This window comes from Hemiscyllium ocellatum, chromosome 8 (assembly GCF_020745735.1).
Source record: "Hemiscyllium ocellatum isolate sHemOce1 chromosome 8, sHemOce1.pat.X.cur, whole genome shotgun sequence".
Lineage (NCBI taxonomy): Eukaryota > Metazoa > Chordata > Chondrichthyes > Orectolobiformes > Hemiscylliidae > Hemiscyllium > Hemiscyllium ocellatum.
The window spans coordinates 92,307,773-92,325,858 of NC_083408.1; the positions used below are offsets into that span (position 1 = coordinate 92,307,773).

Sequence of the window (18,086 nt, forward strand, 5' to 3'; positions counted from 1 at the left end):
GCTTGTCATAAAACTACATTCTTCTTGAATATCATGAGGAACATATTCTGCTAGTACTGACTGAGACATATTAATAAGATCAGAGAATGTCTACCCATGGTATCAGATCATGTTTGCAAGGATGTCAAACATCTGTAAAACTCAAGAATTAAAGGTCTGTTATGGGGTGGCATGATGGCACAGTGGTTAACACTGTTGCCTCATAGCGTTGGAAACCCAGGTTCAATTCCTGCCTCAGGCAACTGTCTGTGTGGAGTTTGCCCATTCTCCCTGTGTCTGTGTGGGTTTGCTCTGGTTTCCTCACACAGTCCAAAAATGTGCAGGTTAGGTGAATTGGCCATGCTATGTTGCCCGTCGTGTTAGGTGAATGAGTCCGGGTGGGTTACGCTTCGGCAGGTCGGTGTGGGCTTGTTGGGCTGAAGGGCCTGTTTCCACACTGTAAGTTATCTAAATAAAAAGATAGTGTGAGACATTCATGACTAAATGAATTATTGAGCATTGGGCCTAACTATGTTTATAAATTCCTAATAGAATTTGCTGGGAAGTCCATCTGGACCAGGCACCTTTCCATTCTGAAACTGCCTCACGGCTTCCTGCACATCTTGTTCTGATAAGAGGGCATTGAGAAAGGACTCTTATTTGGGGGTCATGCTCAGGAGCTTCAGATCCTTAAAAATGATTCCATTTTGACCCGCTGGGATGGGCAATAAACAATGAGTAGGCCACCAACACAGAAACCCTGAAAATATATTTAAAATAAAGCATATTTTATATAAACCCCACTTCAAGGGACAGTTTTATCACCTATTTTAAGAAATTAGTTGTCAACGCAAATTAAGCCTCCGTATGTCTTGTTTTCTATCTGTTTCTGTGGAAGAATGGATATTTTACCTTGAAAGTTCAGTGCTTTTATGTTAATTCATGGAGTACACTTCCAAGAGGCTTTAGGTGAAATTGTACAGGAGCTTAAAATGGGTCATACTGAAATGCCAATTTCTTTTTGCATTTACAAGTGAGGAGAGCTAATATATGAATGGAAACAGAAGGTCATACTTGGCAAATATTATTCCAGCCAATTTAGAAATTGCTTTTGATTCCAAAGTCCAAATCATTGGCATTAGTTATGAGCAGCAGTGATCCTAACACTGATCCTTGCAGAACACCATTTTCTGTCTCCTGCTACTCTAAATAACTACTTCTTATTTTCACACTGCTTTCTGTCTTGAAGCCAGTTAGTAATTCTTTCTCCTGCGTGGGCACTGACTCCATTCTGTCTGACTTTATGAATTAGTTTGTCATGGGGTCCATTGTGAAAGGCCTTTTAAAAATCCAAATGAATGACATCTACAGCACCACTATTATCTACACACGCTGTTAAATGCTAAATTAGTCAATCAGGATTTTTGCTTTATAATTCACACTGTCTGTTTACTATACCTTCTTTTGTTTCTAGATGTTCATCTATTTTCTCTTTTTGTAGCGAGTCCACAATTTTTCTGACTAATGTTAAGGCGAAAGGTCTATATTAACTTGTGTGTATTCAGTCCCCCCTTCTTAAATACAGTATATGAATTAAATTAGTTATCTGTCTGGGCACCAAATAATTGTTAAATATGTGTGTAACATTGTCTCCATTGTTAGCTGTCTTCGTATGTACGATAATCTGTTTCTACATCTTCGTTTCACAATATTTGGCTCCAGTTCCGGTCTATTCCATGTGATTACATTCTAAATTCAACCCATCCTGTTTGCAGTCCACAACTGCTTATTGATATCTCTGTAATAATCCTTATTGAAACCACTGCTCATTTTGCCACATGAGCACCCACCTCTCTGTCATGCACCACCAGCAACCCTGGTTTATTTTATTTCAGAGCAGATCTGGGCCTCAGTTTTATTTCTTCAATTTGCTTTATATGATGCTGTACGAAAATCTTTCTATTACTTTTAGGTGGGAGAACAGCAAGCTGCAATGACCTTGAATCTCAATGCCTCTTCTGATCCCTCGTCTGCTTTAATTACTTTTGACCCTCACTCTTTAAATGTCACCTTTTGTCTCCTATGCGTTTTCATTATGTCTGACAGCTTTAATTAAACCCTCTGAATCTGAGCCACCATCCTGCAGCAAAAGTCTCAATTTCCCTCAATGGGCCAAATGGCCTACTTTCACACTGTAGGAATTCTATATGCTTATTCCTTCCTGCCTGCTCTCACCTCAAGGTTCAAGCTGCATTGAATATTCAACTCTATTTCTGCTGCTGCTACCTTCACTCCCATGTCTTTGTGGCCAGAAGTTTTCTCTCCCACATCCCTCCCCACACAGTCTTTTCCTCTTGCCTTTGAAATTTTCATTTCAGGTGAAGCCATCCTACTGGCCCTTTCACCTCCCATTGATTTCTTTTGAGAACTGACAGCATGATATCAGCCTAGTTAGTTTCTTCAGTTCCCCAACTCATTCAAAATCTCAGATTTTGTGCCTAGGTATCTTTGTACTGAAGATGGTGCAGGGAATGGTGATATTGTATACTTTTCATTGTCCTCCTGTATCCCTGTACTTGAGTACACATGACAGTAAAATCTAATTCTAATTCTAATTCTAATTCTAAAATCTATCTTAAAAAAGTCAACCCCATTTTCACCTTGCCACAGAAATCTTCTGACTGTATCAAACATTTTCCGATTTAATTTCAGTACATGAGTTGCTGTTTTGAGCACCAGTTTAAAAAGGCAGCACGAAGATGTCTACCAAGCTATAAGCTAATTATTTGTCTAGCAGCTTTTCATAATAAAGAATTCATGTCGGCGGACTGAATATAACAGTAAGATCTGTTGGTGTTATACAACGATACAGACAGTTCTGAGTATTGATTGTTCTTTGTTATTTAAATTCTGCTGCACTGCTGAACAAATGAATTCTTCCTGCAAGTTTGTTCCCTGAATTGATGTAGTCAGCACATGTAAGTTAAATAAAACAAATTCAGTGCTTTAAAAAAAAAATGAAAAAAAGTTAAAGCCAATTCTTGTTAACGGTTTAATTTTTAATGGAAGTGGCAAGTTGGAGACTTTATGTGGAGTTCCGATAAAATGCGTTTATTTGGAATCCATTGGAATTTGTGGTGGAAATGTTGGAATATAGTTTAGTCAAGGCTGTTAAAGTAACAAGTAATTCTTTCACCAGCTACAATAATGAGGTGTTAAAGTGACCCATTTAGATAAAGAGATTAGTATTTCCAATGCAAACAATGAACCTATTAATCTGGTTAAATATTCATTGTGTGTGTAGAATATAAAGCTGGACGCTTCAATTCACATGACCTGATTTTTAGATTAATTCTGTATTACGTTTCAAGAAAGGTATACAATTGAGTGTAAGAATTTACAGAGTGAGATCCATATAGTATGGGAGACTGATTTTATTGTTATATGCTTAACTGCTCAGGAGTCAGTAGAAAGGAATAGGAACCAATCTGCTGACTGGTTGAGTTTCTCCAGTACGTTTTGTTTTTACTTAAGATTTCTAGCATCTGTAGTATTTTACTTTTATTTACAATAACTCCCTTTCTCCCTTCCCAGACATTATCAGACCTGCTGACTTTTTCTAGTTCTTTCTGTTTTTATTTCTGTGTAATTTCTAATATCCCAGTTTGTATAATTAACTGATTAAATTGTGAAAATGCATTGATTTGGGTTCAGCAAACATTGACATCCCCACTCACCATGCCACGTATTGGAAGTGATGGCCTAGTGGTATTATCACTAGACTATTAATCCAAAACTCAGCAAATGTTCTGGGGTCCCATAGTCAAATCCTACTGTGTCAAATGGCGGAATTTACATTCAGGAAATGAAAATTTCGAATTAAGAATCTACTGAAGGCCATCATTCCCAACCCAGTGAGCAACTAAGAGGCAACCACATTGCTGTGGGTCTGGAGTCGAATGTTGTCAAGATCAGGAGAGGATGGCAGATTCCTTCCCTGAAAGACATTCGTGAACCAGATGGGTTTTTCCAACAGTTGACAATGGATTCATGGTCACCATTATACTCTAATGCCAGACTTTTTAAATTGAAATTCAAACTCCACCTTCTGCCTTGGCAGGATTTGAACCCAAGTCTGCAGGATCTCTAGATTAACAGCAATAATACCACTAGGCCATCACCTCCCCAAATGTTGGTATTGACTTACCTTCACCCTTTCCCTGTCCTTTCAGTTCCACTTTCTTCTCTCACATGGGGTGAGTAAACAGATCAACAAGTGAATGTCAGGTATTCAGTTGAGAGAAGCTGTACATTCGGTGAGTAAATCAGATACATAACATTGCTCATGGATTGCAGTACATAGCAATGGCATATGGGGTAATTGAGAAGGTGATGAAGTGCATTTAAAGTCAGAGCTGGGTGTGGCTGGAACCTGAGTGTGAGGTGGAATGTGATGGAGAACATGTGGCATCACTGAGTGTGGGTGAAGGAGATTACATTACAGGATGTAATGTGAAGAGCTGAAAATGTGTTGCTGGTTAAAGCACAGCAGGTCAGGTAGCATCCAAGGAACAGGAAATTTGATGTTTCGGGCCAGAGCCCTTCATCAGGAGTCAGATGAAGGGCTCTGGCCCGAAACGTCGAATTTCCTGTTCCTTGGATGCTACCTGACCTGCTGTGCTTTAACCAGCAACACATTTTCAGCTCTGATCTCCAGCATCTGCAGACCTCACTTTTTACTCATAATGTGAAGAGGCCAATGTACAGGTATTCCCTAACCTGGTGTGATCTCTAAGCCACTTCTAGTTCTTGATTCAAGACCAGGATACAACGCTCCAGAGGTTCATCTCATCACTTATCTCCAATCACTTGTCAGCAGATTTCTTCTTTCAGCTGCTGAGGAGAAATGAGTGTTACTGGCTCCTGACTACGTCTGGCTATAATTCCAATGGAGCATCACTGTGTCCAGGTGCTGCTCTTGCTCCAAGTGTAACTATATTTTTTAGATTAGATTAGATTACTTACAGTGTGGAAACAGGCCCTTCGGCCCAACAAGTCCACACCAACCCTCCGAAAAGCAACCCACCCAGACCCTTTCCCCTACATTTACCCCTTCACCAAACACTACGGGCAATTTAGCATGGCCAATTCACCTGACCTGCACATCTTTGGACTGTGGGAGGAAACCGGAGCACCCGGAGGAAACCCACGCAGACACGGGGAGAATGTGCAGACTCCACACAGACAGTTGCCCGAGGGAGAATTGAGCCCAGGTCTTTGGTGCTGTGAGGCAGCAGTGCTAACATTGTATAATCTCTGCTGGGTGCCTCCATTTGACTTTTTTAAACAGGACTGTGATCACATTAAACTTGTTTTAGAAGTGGAAATGCGTTGCTTCCATCTGAGTTACAATTGCAGACTCTAACCTGGTGAAGACTTTCAAGTTGCCGCTACGCACTCCTTTACCCCAACAATTACCTCTCCAAAAAAATCCTTCATAACAGACCCCTTTTCCAAAATAATATTTCAACTAATTATGCCAAGTGGGCTAATTGTTTCAATACATTCAATTGGCTCAACAAAAAGCATAGTATAAAAGTTTTTGGAGGACAAATATCTTTTCATCAGGTGAACACTAAGCTGACGTCTTGCAATTTCACCCTCTGCTGAACTGTTCCATTGCCATGGTTCCCGTTGAGAAACTTACCATAGTGAAAGCAATTGAATTTATTCAGTTTGATATACTTCTGAGACATGTGGAGGTGTTATACAAATATAACTCTTTTGTCTTCAGATTTTACATTTTGGTGATATGGTCGCTGCTGGTAATGTACACCCCCTAATAGATATTGAGATGTTAATGGTGTTAGATGTTTGTTTAAATCTTAGCAATCCTTGTGTTATCTTTATATGATGCCCTTTTGTTCATTAATATTAATAATTGCTAAATTGACAGCAGGATGGACAAGTGAATACTTAAAATTTGTCTGGTTCTCCAACTTGAGTAACACGGGAATTTTATGCACAAGTACCAATTTTTTAGACCATTATACCCTAACCATGGCGCACATTTAAAAATGAATGTAATTTGATTAAATAGTCAAAACATTGGAAACACAAAATTCTCTGCAACTCAATATACCAGTGATTAAATGAATGTCTTAGACATAGGGTCAGCATTTCTGAAGATTGCAGAATGTGTTTTAACTTGGTTGTTCTGACTGTTTACAAATGTCTGAAAATATTGAATATTTGATGAGAAGGATTTAACTAATAAGAGAACATCAGTAATTTCTTTGTATGAATAGGACGTTGGGTCTTCTCACCCAATGTAGTTGCACACTTTTGATGAATATGTCAATAGGCAATAGCATGCAACATATCAACCTAGATTCTGAAGATTCTTAGAATAAGTGTTTAATCTTCCTTGATTCTAAATTCATTTTGACTAGATGTTTAGTATCTGACTTTCAAAGTTTATTTACTACTTCATGATACCATCGTGAGAAGTGCTTCTTGGTATAAATCAATGTCTTCACTTATCATTAATTATTATCATTAATTGGTTGACATATGTAAAAAACCGAAAGAGTAATATTGTGTTCAATTTGGAGGTACCAGCTATTGTTGAATCATGTAAGGAAATAAATCCAGGAGTACCTTGTTCATGCCATGGCTGTTGTGAATTTTGACTGTCATTCCATTTTTTTACAATAAATACAAATTTACCAATTGATTTTTCTCTGCATGTGTTGCCTTGTTCAAAGAGCAACATTTCTTTATCTGCTTATGAATACACAACTGAGTGACATGGCCATTTCTGTGCTTGCTAACTTGTCTGTTTTTGGTGATTACTCACTTCAATGGGAGCATATGTTGGTGAATGATTAAAGACATGGAAATTCATTGCGTGAAAAGGCATTATTATGTTGCATAGATTAGAAATAATTGAAATTGTGATTAGTTCTTTGGTCCTTCTATTCATCAACAAACAATAATTACCAAACACTTGTTCATGAAAAACAATAAATTAAAACAAACTGCAAATACTACTGCAAAGTTCAGATGCATTTTCTGTTTTAATGTAAGTTATTCATATATATACTAGTGAATTACTCAAAGCATAACAAACATTTGAAATAAATTTGAAACATTCATTATTATTGATGAAACCTTTGTTTGCCTCCATAAAAGGCTTGGTACATTACTTTATGGTAAAGCACATTTACTAAATTACTTAAGGTTGCTCTCAAACAATTGGATGTTAACCGTTGTTGGATATAAGTCATTGCTTTCCATTTATCAATGATACAATTCTTGGAAATGTGTGGAGTTTTTGCCTGCATCATGCAGTGGGATTCATTACCCTTCCTGCAAACAGGACAGACTTAACATTGTGGTCAGCAATTAATAGGAAGAAAGGCCTGTTAAATACATACTCGGAAGGAACAGAGAATGGTATTATTTCAACTCCTGTAACAGCTGTAGCTTTTGTTCCTGTTTCATCGATATCCAGCACTGCCTCATGGGTCACCTGCAATAACAAGGAAACCACAACAGGTTAATAGAAACACCATTTGACATAGTCCGTATAGTTCGGCAACTCAAACATCCAGAGGATTGAATACATGGACATAATCTCAGGTTTTCTTTGGCTAAGTGTCACTTTTGTCACGCTTCAAGTTGGGTTTACCTCTGCAACATGTCTCATCATATCCTACCACCCTTACTTCATTAATTACCTGCAAGGTAGCCTGGTTCTGTTCCCATTCTCCTACTCACTGTACCCTGATCAATCTGCCACCGTCAGGATGTCCTGGAAATGGACCTCATCCCAAGTGCTGGGTGCCATTTGTAAAAGTCCATTGTGGAACTGGAGTAGCATTGTCAGTCTGGAGATGGTCAGAAGTTACACAACATCAGTTTATAGTCCAATAGGTTTATGTGAAATCACAAGCTTTTGGAGTGCTGTTCCTTCATCCTTCACCTAACAAAGGAGCAATGCTCTGAAAGCTTGAGATTTCAAATAAACCTGTTGGACTATAACCTGGTCTTGTGTGATGTTTGACTTTGTTCACCCCAGTCCGGCACCTCCACATTAAGTCTGGAGCTGCCCCGATGCATGTCTTGATGTTTGTCTGAGACATAGCAGAGAAGAGAAAATTGACATCTTGCATCACGGACATTGACCTGAAAATGCTGGTGGACAGGGTGGTGTGGAGGTGGGATGTCCACTAGCCTCCAGGACTGACAGTAGATGCCATAATATGGACCATGCCAGCCAGCTGGATCAGTGCAGTTGCAGCCATCTGGAGGAGTGCACAGCCATCTAGGAAGAGGATCAATGTCCTTCTCCATTTGGCCAGTACAGATCTTCTCCAATAGTTAATGCTTTCCATCTTTTTGCTACTACAGCCCCCTCTGCACCAAGTCTCGTCTTCCCTCACTCATTGTCACCCACCCTACCATCAGTAACCCTGTGTGACCACTGTGCTGCCTACTCACTTGCTCTGGACACCTTCTGACGCACACCAAAAGAAACAGCTGTGTTGCCCACTTTCATCCCTTAGAGCCCATCTCTTTCTCATCCTAGGGCAAAACAGGTCAAAATAGGGCAGAAAGAGTGAAGATGCGTGGTGCGCTCTCTGACATTTGTCTGCTCAATCCTAATGTGGTGAGAGTCAGACTCTAATCACCCCGAGAGCTTGACTGACTGTGACATGCTCCTGGACTGGTATCAGAGACTACTAGAGTTACTGGTCGCCCTGGGTGACAGCTCGCTTCCTCGATGACTGGGGTCTGCTGACGATCATAACAAGTTTTCTGGTTTTGCACCTGTACAAAATGACATAGCAATATGGCAGGATTGTGAGGATCAGGTGCAAGGTACCAAAAGGCAAAGCAAAATAGGGATGTTGTGAACATCCAAGTGGGTTCAAAGTGAGTAAGTGCTATGATAGCAAGCAAACAGGCCAGAAATGCATTGTGATCCACTTCATAAGCTGGGTGCATGACTCTGATGCATCATGACAATGCTGGTTGCTGCTGTGCCCTGAGTGCTGCCATGGTGCAGAAATATCCAGTAAGTGAATCAGAGATGTGCTATATGGGTCTTCAGAGGCTTACACATGTTAGCTGCCAATGTTTGTGGATGTTGATTGAATGTGGCCAGTACGAATGGAAGAAGATCTGAGCTATTTGTGCCTTGTATCAAGCATGGAGGACCTTTACAGCAAGCATTGAGCTGAAGTCATCAGGTACCAGCTCTGGCTTCCATGTTGAGAATGCTCATCCTCTAGCTTGCTCATGACAGGTGTTAAGATGGCAAACTGCATATTAAAACACCATTCTTTTGGGAATCTATTATAAATCCTAGGTTCTCATTTGATTAGTGGTCATAATAAAACTGAATGGCTCTTAATTAAAAAAAAATCAGATGGCTTTTATTTGATTCATCATAGATTTCAAAGCATTGTCAAGATATGTGACGATTGATCATGTGTGCACTGGTCATATTGCAACTGGTTCTGTTTAACCACAAGTTGTCCCTGGTTTTGTGTCAAGGCTTGCACAGACTAGCAACATGAAACTTAGATGTTTCTCAGTATCAGGTGGAGTCAATATACTTAGAATTAAAGAATTAACAAAATATAGGTCATCAGGCTAACAGCAGAGAACAATTTGTCTTGTAATTGTACTCCAGAAATATGATGGATTGAAAAGAAACCTCACAAAGAAACCTGAAAGCATTTTTTGTCCTTTCCAATGATAATCCTTCATCTGTTCTATGTACTTTCAACACCTCGATCATTCTAATAATATGGCCAGTGTTTCCAATGTCATTTGTTAGACTGCAATAAACAAATAGTTGGTTTATCAATGCTTTACCTCAGATACTTTTAGAAGGGTAGTTTCAGAGATTCCAGAAAGGTTTGAATTATCTGTGAATACATCCACAATACCCATAGACATCAGCAGTTCTTTGAGCTGGTAGGATTCCTTCAACAATAACTTTGGAAGGTGCAGAGTTGCAGACCTATGACAAACACACAGAGAGATATTGTTGACTCATTAATTTCTTCCTTAAAATTAGATTTGTCATTTTAATCTTAGTTTTGTCAACACATGAATAGAAAACAATAATTTAAGTTAAAATGGTGTTAAGTTTGGCCACATATATACATGTTATATATGTACATGAACTCTGTATAAATTAATAAGAGAACTGAAATTGTGCATAAAAACTTTAAGATGATCAATAGATTTGAGTCAGTCTTGGCTATTATAATTGGTTTCTGATTCTTTTCCTTAGATTACTTTGAATTCCATTCGTACTGAAGAAACCATGCTTTATAGGAATCGATGAGACCTATTCCAGAAAGTCTTGAGCTGCTAATGTTTTACAGAGGGTGGTTTGCATGCGCAAGTGATGGATGTGTGTGTAATTACAACATTTAAAGGACATTTGGATAAGTACATGAACAGGAAAAGTTTGAAGGGATATGGGCCAGGAGCAGTCAGATAGAACTGGTTTAGTTTCGGATTATGTTCGACATGGACTGATTGGACTGAAGGTTCTGTTTCTGTGCTGTATGACTCCAGGAGGCATATTCAAATCACAAATATTAGGATTTGGAACAAATGAGAAAGTGAGATGCACTTTGGAGAGTCTCTAGATATTACTATGATATTAATGTCAGAACAAGAGACAGATTCACAGTGTAGACAAGAAAAAAGTTGTTTGTTTTGAGGAAAATAATAACACGCTGTTAAAGGATTTGTCAGCAATAACTTGCTAATGAATATTTCTGTCCATCACTTGCTAACAAGTACTATTGTCTCCCTAGGAAATCCTGTATCACTGGTCATGGGTTTTGTCAAAGGAATTAAGTCCTTTAAAATACACAAATTCCCAAGAAATAGGGGTCATTGGCAAGGCCAATGTTTATTCCTGTTTATTTGTCTACTCCCTGATGGCTTTGAGAATGTGCTTTTCTTGAACTCCTCATTGCTATTTATGTGGCAAAAATGCTCTCAGAATGCTGTTAGGTACAGAATTCTATTATTTTGACCAGCAACAATTAAAGAACCACTGTGTACATCCAAGTTAGGGTAGTGTACAGCATGGACAGGAACTTGGAGAAGATGCTGTTCCTCTGCATTTGCAGCCCTTGTTTTTCTTTGGGATGCACTTAATGAGTTTGGAAGACGTCATCCAATGAAGGTTTAGCAAGTTGCTGCTGCACATGCTACAGAAGGTATACGCTGAAGCCAATCTTTAGGCTAGTGGAAAGAGGTGACAAGGAATACTAAGGCTATGAAATCGAAAGGGAGCTGATAACAGGGGCTGCATAGTGGCTCAGTGGTTAGCATGCTCCCTTGCAGTTCCAGGAACACGGGTTCGATTCCAGCCTCTGTCTGTGTAGAGTTTACACATTCTCCCTGTGTCTGCATGGGTTTCCTGTGTGTGCTCTGGTTTCCTTGCACAATCCAAAGATGTGTAGGTTGGGTGAATTGGCTATGCTAAATTGCCCATAGTGTTCAGGGATGTGTAGGTTAGGTGCATTAGTCAGGGGTAAATATAGGGTAAGGGACATATCTGGATGGGTTAATCCTCGGAGAGTTGGTGTGGACTTGTTGGACTGAATGGTGTGTTTCCATATAGTACGGATTCTATGATAACTAGATGTGTTGTAAGATTAGAATTTTTTTTACATTTTTAAAAGAAACTGAATAATAAACACCACTATATTGTCAGGCAAAAATGAATATAACTTGATTTCATTGAACGTACCTAAACGGTAACGAGAAAAAAAAGTTTTGAAAATGGCTAATGTTCAGATTTTGTTCGACTTCTGCCAATTTTCCTGGGGCTGGTAGAATCAGCACCAAGGATGCATTTCCATGATATGGAATGCTAACCACATAACTGGAAATTTGCTGATCATAACCAGAGTAATACATCCCCAGCCTCTTCATCATTTGAACTCGCACTGTTGTTGTGTTATCTACGTGGAAGTCGGCTTCATATGTTGCTGTGGGATCAAAAGGTTTCATCCAACTACCTACAGGAAACAGATAGAGATCATGAGACTGTGAATCCATCTGAACATACACCACATAATTTCATCAATATTGTATAAAAATCAACACAAGTTTAATCATATCAACTTAATTGTCACAATCATTTTGCGAGCCTTAGATTCTAATGAGTTACATATCATTTTGTCAACTCGAAAAATGCCCCTTATATTTTCTTCAAAATATTCTCAACTTTTTAAATTGATAAAACCTAGGAAAATAGCAATGGGGGTTGAGGGATGGTTAACTCAGTCAGCAATGAGGAGATAGCATTAAGTAACATAGTTGAAAGGTCATTAATAAAATATCTTTGATATTAATCAGCTAACAGCAGGTGATAGTGCAGTCGTGCAGTCACTGAAGTAGAAATCCTAAAACTGGAAAGTAGAAAAGCTGGGATCTGGGTTCAAATCCCCACCATGGAATTTGAATTCAATAAAAATCTGGCCTTGGAAACCTAATGATGGCGATGAAACCACTTTTGATTGTCATAAAATGCATCTGGTTCACTAATGTCCTGTAGGGAAGGAAATCTTCTGCCATTAAATGGTTTACATGTGGTTGACACTTAACTGCTCTCTGAAATTGCCAGGAAGCCATTCAATTGTATAAGAAAGCCTCAACAAAAGATATTCGAGTAAAAAATGAGGTCTGCAGATGCTGGAGATCACAGCTGCAAATGTGTTGCTGGTCAAAGCACAGCAGGCCAGGCAGCATCTCAGGAATAGAGAATTCGACGTTTCGAGCATAAGCCCTTCATCAAAAGATATGAAACCAGACAGAGCACCTGACATGGATATGGGCAAACACAGCCCTGTTGAATCTGCAAAACCCTCCTTACTAATGTCTGCAGGCTAGTGCCATAACTGGGAGAGCTGTCTCACAGACTGGTTAAGCAACAGCTTGACATAGTCATACTCATGGAGTCCTACCTTATACACAGCATTCCAGACAACACCATCCAGGAGAGTGGTATTCAGTCAGGAGGGACGTACGTTGGGAGTTGTCAATATTAATTCCTGATCTTATGACGATTCATCACATCAAGTAACACATGAGCAAAGACTACATGCATACAAACAGCATAAGCAGCAGGTGATGGACAGAACCAAGCAATTTCATAACTGATGGACCAGACCAAAAACCTGCAGTCTTACCATATCTAGTCATTGCAGACAATGAAACAGCCCGCTCTAACAGCACTGTGGATGTATCTGAACCAGTTGGACACTAATAGTTCAGGAAGGTAGTTCACCATCACCTTCTCAGGGGCAATTAGGAATGGGTAACAAATGTTGATCTTGTTAACAATATCTATATTTCATGAATACATTTTAAAAAGTACATCCATCAGTTGGTAAAAACAATCCTAATCTTCAGGTCACCAGTCATTTTATCCCTGTACCTTATTATTCCTTCTAATCTCATTGTCCTTGAACTGTTACCAAGCAGTAATGCTGACACTACTTTGAGCAACAGCATCTCAGCTTTCAACCAAACATTTTATAGTCTTCTGCACTCAACACTGAATTCAACACTTTCAGGCCTAACTTCTGCCCCAATGCTATATCTTATATCTTTTAAACAATTTCTTGTTTCTCTCTTAGGTTACTTTTCTTTCAGTTAACAGCCATTAAGCATCCTGCTTCCTCTCGACAAACCTTTTGTTGCTTCACTTGTCCCATTACCACCCCCTTCTGCCTTGCACCATGAAGTCTTTTGTCATTTATTCTCTCTTACAGATTCCCCCTTTTTTTCCCCAAATTTCTCCCACTTGTTCTAACTTTTCCTATGGAGCATTAATTTGGTTTCTCTGTCATATATGTGACCAGACCTGCTGAGTAATTCCTGTATTGCCGGATTTATCAAAGCATCAATTATTCAGATTAAACTAAATGTAGTTGTGAAGCCCACCAAAAGGTATAAATAAAACAAATAGAAGCAATAATTGGTTCAATAGGTTTGAACATCAGTGACACCTGGGCTTGAACCCAGCTGAAGTTCTTGAGATGATGGGTTGTCTCACTTTTTTGCTGGAAGAGAAATTAAGTGCTGATGAGAGATATCAAAATGCCTCAAAATTGGGACCTTAAAAGAATGGCAATTTCACTCCAAAAAGCTGTCGATTTGGTATGTTGTGAAACTTGAAAGGATTCAGAAAAGATTTACAAGGATGTTGCCAGGGTTAGAGGATTTGAGCAACAGGCAGAGGCTGAACAGGCTGGGGCTGTTTTCCCTGGAGCATCGGAGGCTGAGGGGTGACCTTATAGAGTTTATAAAATCATGAGGGGCATGGATAGGATAAATAGACAAAGTCTTTTCCCTGGGGTCGGAAGTCCAGAATTAGAGGGCATAGTTTTAGGGTGAGAGGGGCAAGATATAAGAGACCTAACAGGCAACTGTTTCATGCAAGGGGTGGTATGTGTATGGAATGAGCTGCCAGAGGATGTGGTGGAGGCTGGTACAATTGCAACATTTAAGAGGCATTTGGATGGGTTTATGAATAGGAAGGGTTTGAAGGGATATGGACCGGATGCTGGCAGGTGGGACTAGATTGGGTTGGGATATCTGGTCGGCATGGACGAGTTGGACCAAAGAGTCTGTTTCTGTGCTGTACATCTCTATGACTCTATGAACATTATCTTTTCTTGCATTTGTGGTGAAGCTAACTTCAGATTGCTTCAGGAAGGCACTTCTTGCACAAAGCAAATTCCAATGTTGGCCCATTAATCAGTTCCAGTGAACTTGCATCTTTTCACCAATATTTCAAAATGAACTGTTCCCAAAACAACATTCACTGCCATTTTTTGGTGAAGCTGTTGTTAAGTTGCACTGAGTGATGGGCAGATTTGTGTGTAGACCTGCACCTTCCAAGAATGAAATCAAATAATTTGACTCTGAATCTTTATATCCAAGGAACAGATGAAACTTTCATCACAACTCCTGATAATTAATGTGAAAACAGGTACAAAGGGTGAAACTTCATTTCATTTGAAACATTTTCTTCAATTTATCACATTACAGGCCACTCATCTCCTAAGGTAGAGTTAAAGCAATAATAATCTTTCAGCATAGATTAACAACATCAAAGAAGAAGGCCATTTGAACCATCACATTCATGCTGGCTCTCCAGTTCACATACTGCCATTTCCTCACCCTATCTCTATATGCCTGTTCACTCCTCCTCTTTAGCTATTATTATAGTAGGAACTAGAGAATTATATCGAAATCAAAACCCTGGAACTCTGTTCCTAATGATAGAGGATGCCAACAGCATTCCAAATATATTGAATAATCAAGGCAAAAAGAGTGTAAAGAAAAAAATTGAATAACTCAGAGAGAAAGTACAAGTGATACTATTGGGGTTAAAGGCTAATAAGTCCCCTGACCTGATGGGTTGTGTCATAGAACATTAAAAGAGGTAACAGAGAGGATGCATGCATTGATCATAATTTCCCAAGAATCTTTAATTCTGGGAAGTCCCAGAAGATTGGAAAGCTGTTAATGTAACATTCTTATTTAAAAAGGGATGCAGACATAAAAAAACACAGGCAACAGTAGGCCAGTAAGCATAGCATCTGTCTTTGGGAAAATGTTAGAGGCTATTTTGAAGGATGCAATAACAAAATATTTAGAGATGCAAAATATAATCAAGCAGAGTCAGTCTTGTTTCATGCAGGAGAAATCAACCTGACAAATGTATCAGAATTCTTTGAGTAGGTAACAACTGGGATAGATAAAGGGAATCAGCAAATGCAATATGTTTAGATTTCAAAAATATGTTTGCAAAGTTGCAGTGCATAAAGCTATGTAATAAGCTAAGCGCCTATGATGCCGAGGGTTGTGTGCATGTTTACAGAACTAGCTATCTAATAGAAGACTGAATTTGGATAAGGGGAAGGGGATTGAACCTGTAATTGGTGGAGTGCCACACAAATCAAATCCAGCTGTAATAGTTGAACAAATTCTAGATATTCTGTTCATATCACTCTTATTTCGGGCATCATGATGTGTCTCTCACTCTGCTACAATATTTCATCATGCGTTGATATCAAAATATAATGCAACATTCATACTTATGATTAATGTATTGACTTCGGTTCTCATCTTATTGCTCTCTGTACTCTCCATCCCCTAGGTTACCTGGCCTCCATATTCTGCTAGATTGTGGTCCTAGATTGATTCCTCCCCTAATGTGGGGCAACTACCCTATAATCAATCACTTTCTAAAAACAAAAGATTAGCTGGCCATCTCTGTTATTCATAGTGTCTCTCCATTTGTAAACTGGACAAGTAGTTGGATAAAGAAACATCAGCACAAGAGGTAGAAACAGTGGATGGGAAATCAAGGAGAGGAGCAGAACATAAGTGAAGGAGATCAATCAGAAAGTAGAAAAAAAGTGTTATTCAACTTATGTAATAAACAGAGATTTGCAGATAGGAAGCAAGATTTTCATCCTGCAATCAAGCAACCCGACTGATGAAAACAAAATTAATTTGCCATGGATCAGTCTCTTAGATGCTTAAATGAAATAAGTAAATTGCTTTGTCAATTAATGTCTGACAGCACCTTAATGTGTTTTAACTTTCCTATATATTGCCAATCCTCAAATTACTGCACTCCAACAGGAATCTTCTGAAGCAAAATAAGAAATTCAGAAATTTTCCTACTCAAGATCTGGTTGGTGCATGCCTCATTTATGGTTCAAATGCTTGAAGGCATATGTATAATTTTAAAAAATGTTTTACCTTTGAACAAGACATAATTGAGAAGCAGCATCACAGTTGATCGATCAAGGCTTTTAACAAAATCTTGAATTTCACCAGATGTTTTCTTGTTTATGTATGCATTGATCTGTTCTTTTGCATTCTCTGGTTCTTTGAAATTAACATCCATTACCTCTGCCTTATAAAACTGCTTTGCATCCTCAAGGAATTTCTGTTTAACAACAAATTCCTGCTGGATGTGCAAAGAATTGCCCATTGTTAAATTCAGTTCACTATTTTCTCTGGTTAGCTTTTGCAGGAGGTATTTGTATGCTTCATGCACTTCTGCTGCATCATTTCGGGACATATCGCTGTACCCAAGAACACGTAGAAGCTGGTTGACTGTGTTATCTCTTGCACCCAAGGACAGCATGCTAAGTGCTGCAGAGACACTAACTGGAGAGAAGAAAATATTCTTGGCAGCTGAGCGTGACTGTGAAGCAATCTGTCTGTAGAGACGTAAGGCAAAATCTAAATTTGCAGCTGAAAGTCTGAGGATAGGTAATTGTATATCTGGATTGTTTTCATTTGGTATGGCAGATTTTTCAGTGAGACTGACCACTCCACTGCCAAACACAGTGACTAGGAGCAAAGCAACTGGGATCAGCTTTTCCATCTTGAGCCTGCAAAACAAAGAACCAATTTGTATTGTAATGCTTTGAGATGATTCAAATCCCGAACAACCCTCATCTGACTCAGATTCTGTACTAGCTTAGTAATGCTTACTTTTTTAGTGCATCCTGCAAGCTAAGATCGACAGAGATTTGAATACTGCCAATTTAACTTCTAAAATAAATAAATTTACTGTTAACATCTTATTAAACAATTTTCAGAGTCCTACCTAAAGTGAAGCAGGCTGTTCGTGCTCACCTTTCTCCTTGCTCATTCATGGTCCTTTGTGTTAAATGTCAATTTATACTGCAACAAATGCAAACAGCTCAGTTACAAATTAATCAGTAAACTGACCTTCAGTTTGGCAGATATCATTGCTTTACGATTATTTGCATTATAAATACATTTCTTACAACTTTGCAGCTAAAAAAAACACCCAAAAAAACATTTTTAACTTTAATTTCATGCATTACATTTTGCATAGAAGCAGCTTGTTCCTATTTCTTTCCTTCTTTGTTATGCATTGACTTCCCCAGGCCATGATGTTTTGAATAAATTGCAAATCACATTGCTGGACAATGTTCAAGTTCTATTGTTAACTTACCTCTTTTTTAAATCAGAAGTCTATAGTTGTTAATTAACATGCA

General features: G+C 38.8%; 1 protein-coding gene across 1 annotated transcript in view; it reads right to left on the bottom strand.

The window, feature by feature from the left end:
- Positions 1-17,443, bottom strand: part of LOC132818212 (protein Z-dependent protease inhibitor-like) — a 52,753-nt gene extending 35,310 nt beyond the window's left edge. Inside the window, exons 1-4 of the mRNA XM_060828992.1 lie at positions 16,810-17,443; positions 11,774-12,044; positions 9,868-10,015; positions 7,346-7,513 (exon numbers count right to left, since the gene is read on the bottom strand). Of these exons, the coding sequence (XP_060684975.1) occupies positions 7,346-7,513; positions 9,868-10,015; positions 11,774-12,044; positions 16,810-17,443 (1,221 nt within the window). The remainder of the gene's footprint in view (positions 1-7,345; positions 7,514-9,867; positions 10,016-11,773; positions 12,045-16,809) is intronic.
- Between the last annotated feature and the right edge of the window lie 643 nt (positions 17,444-18,086).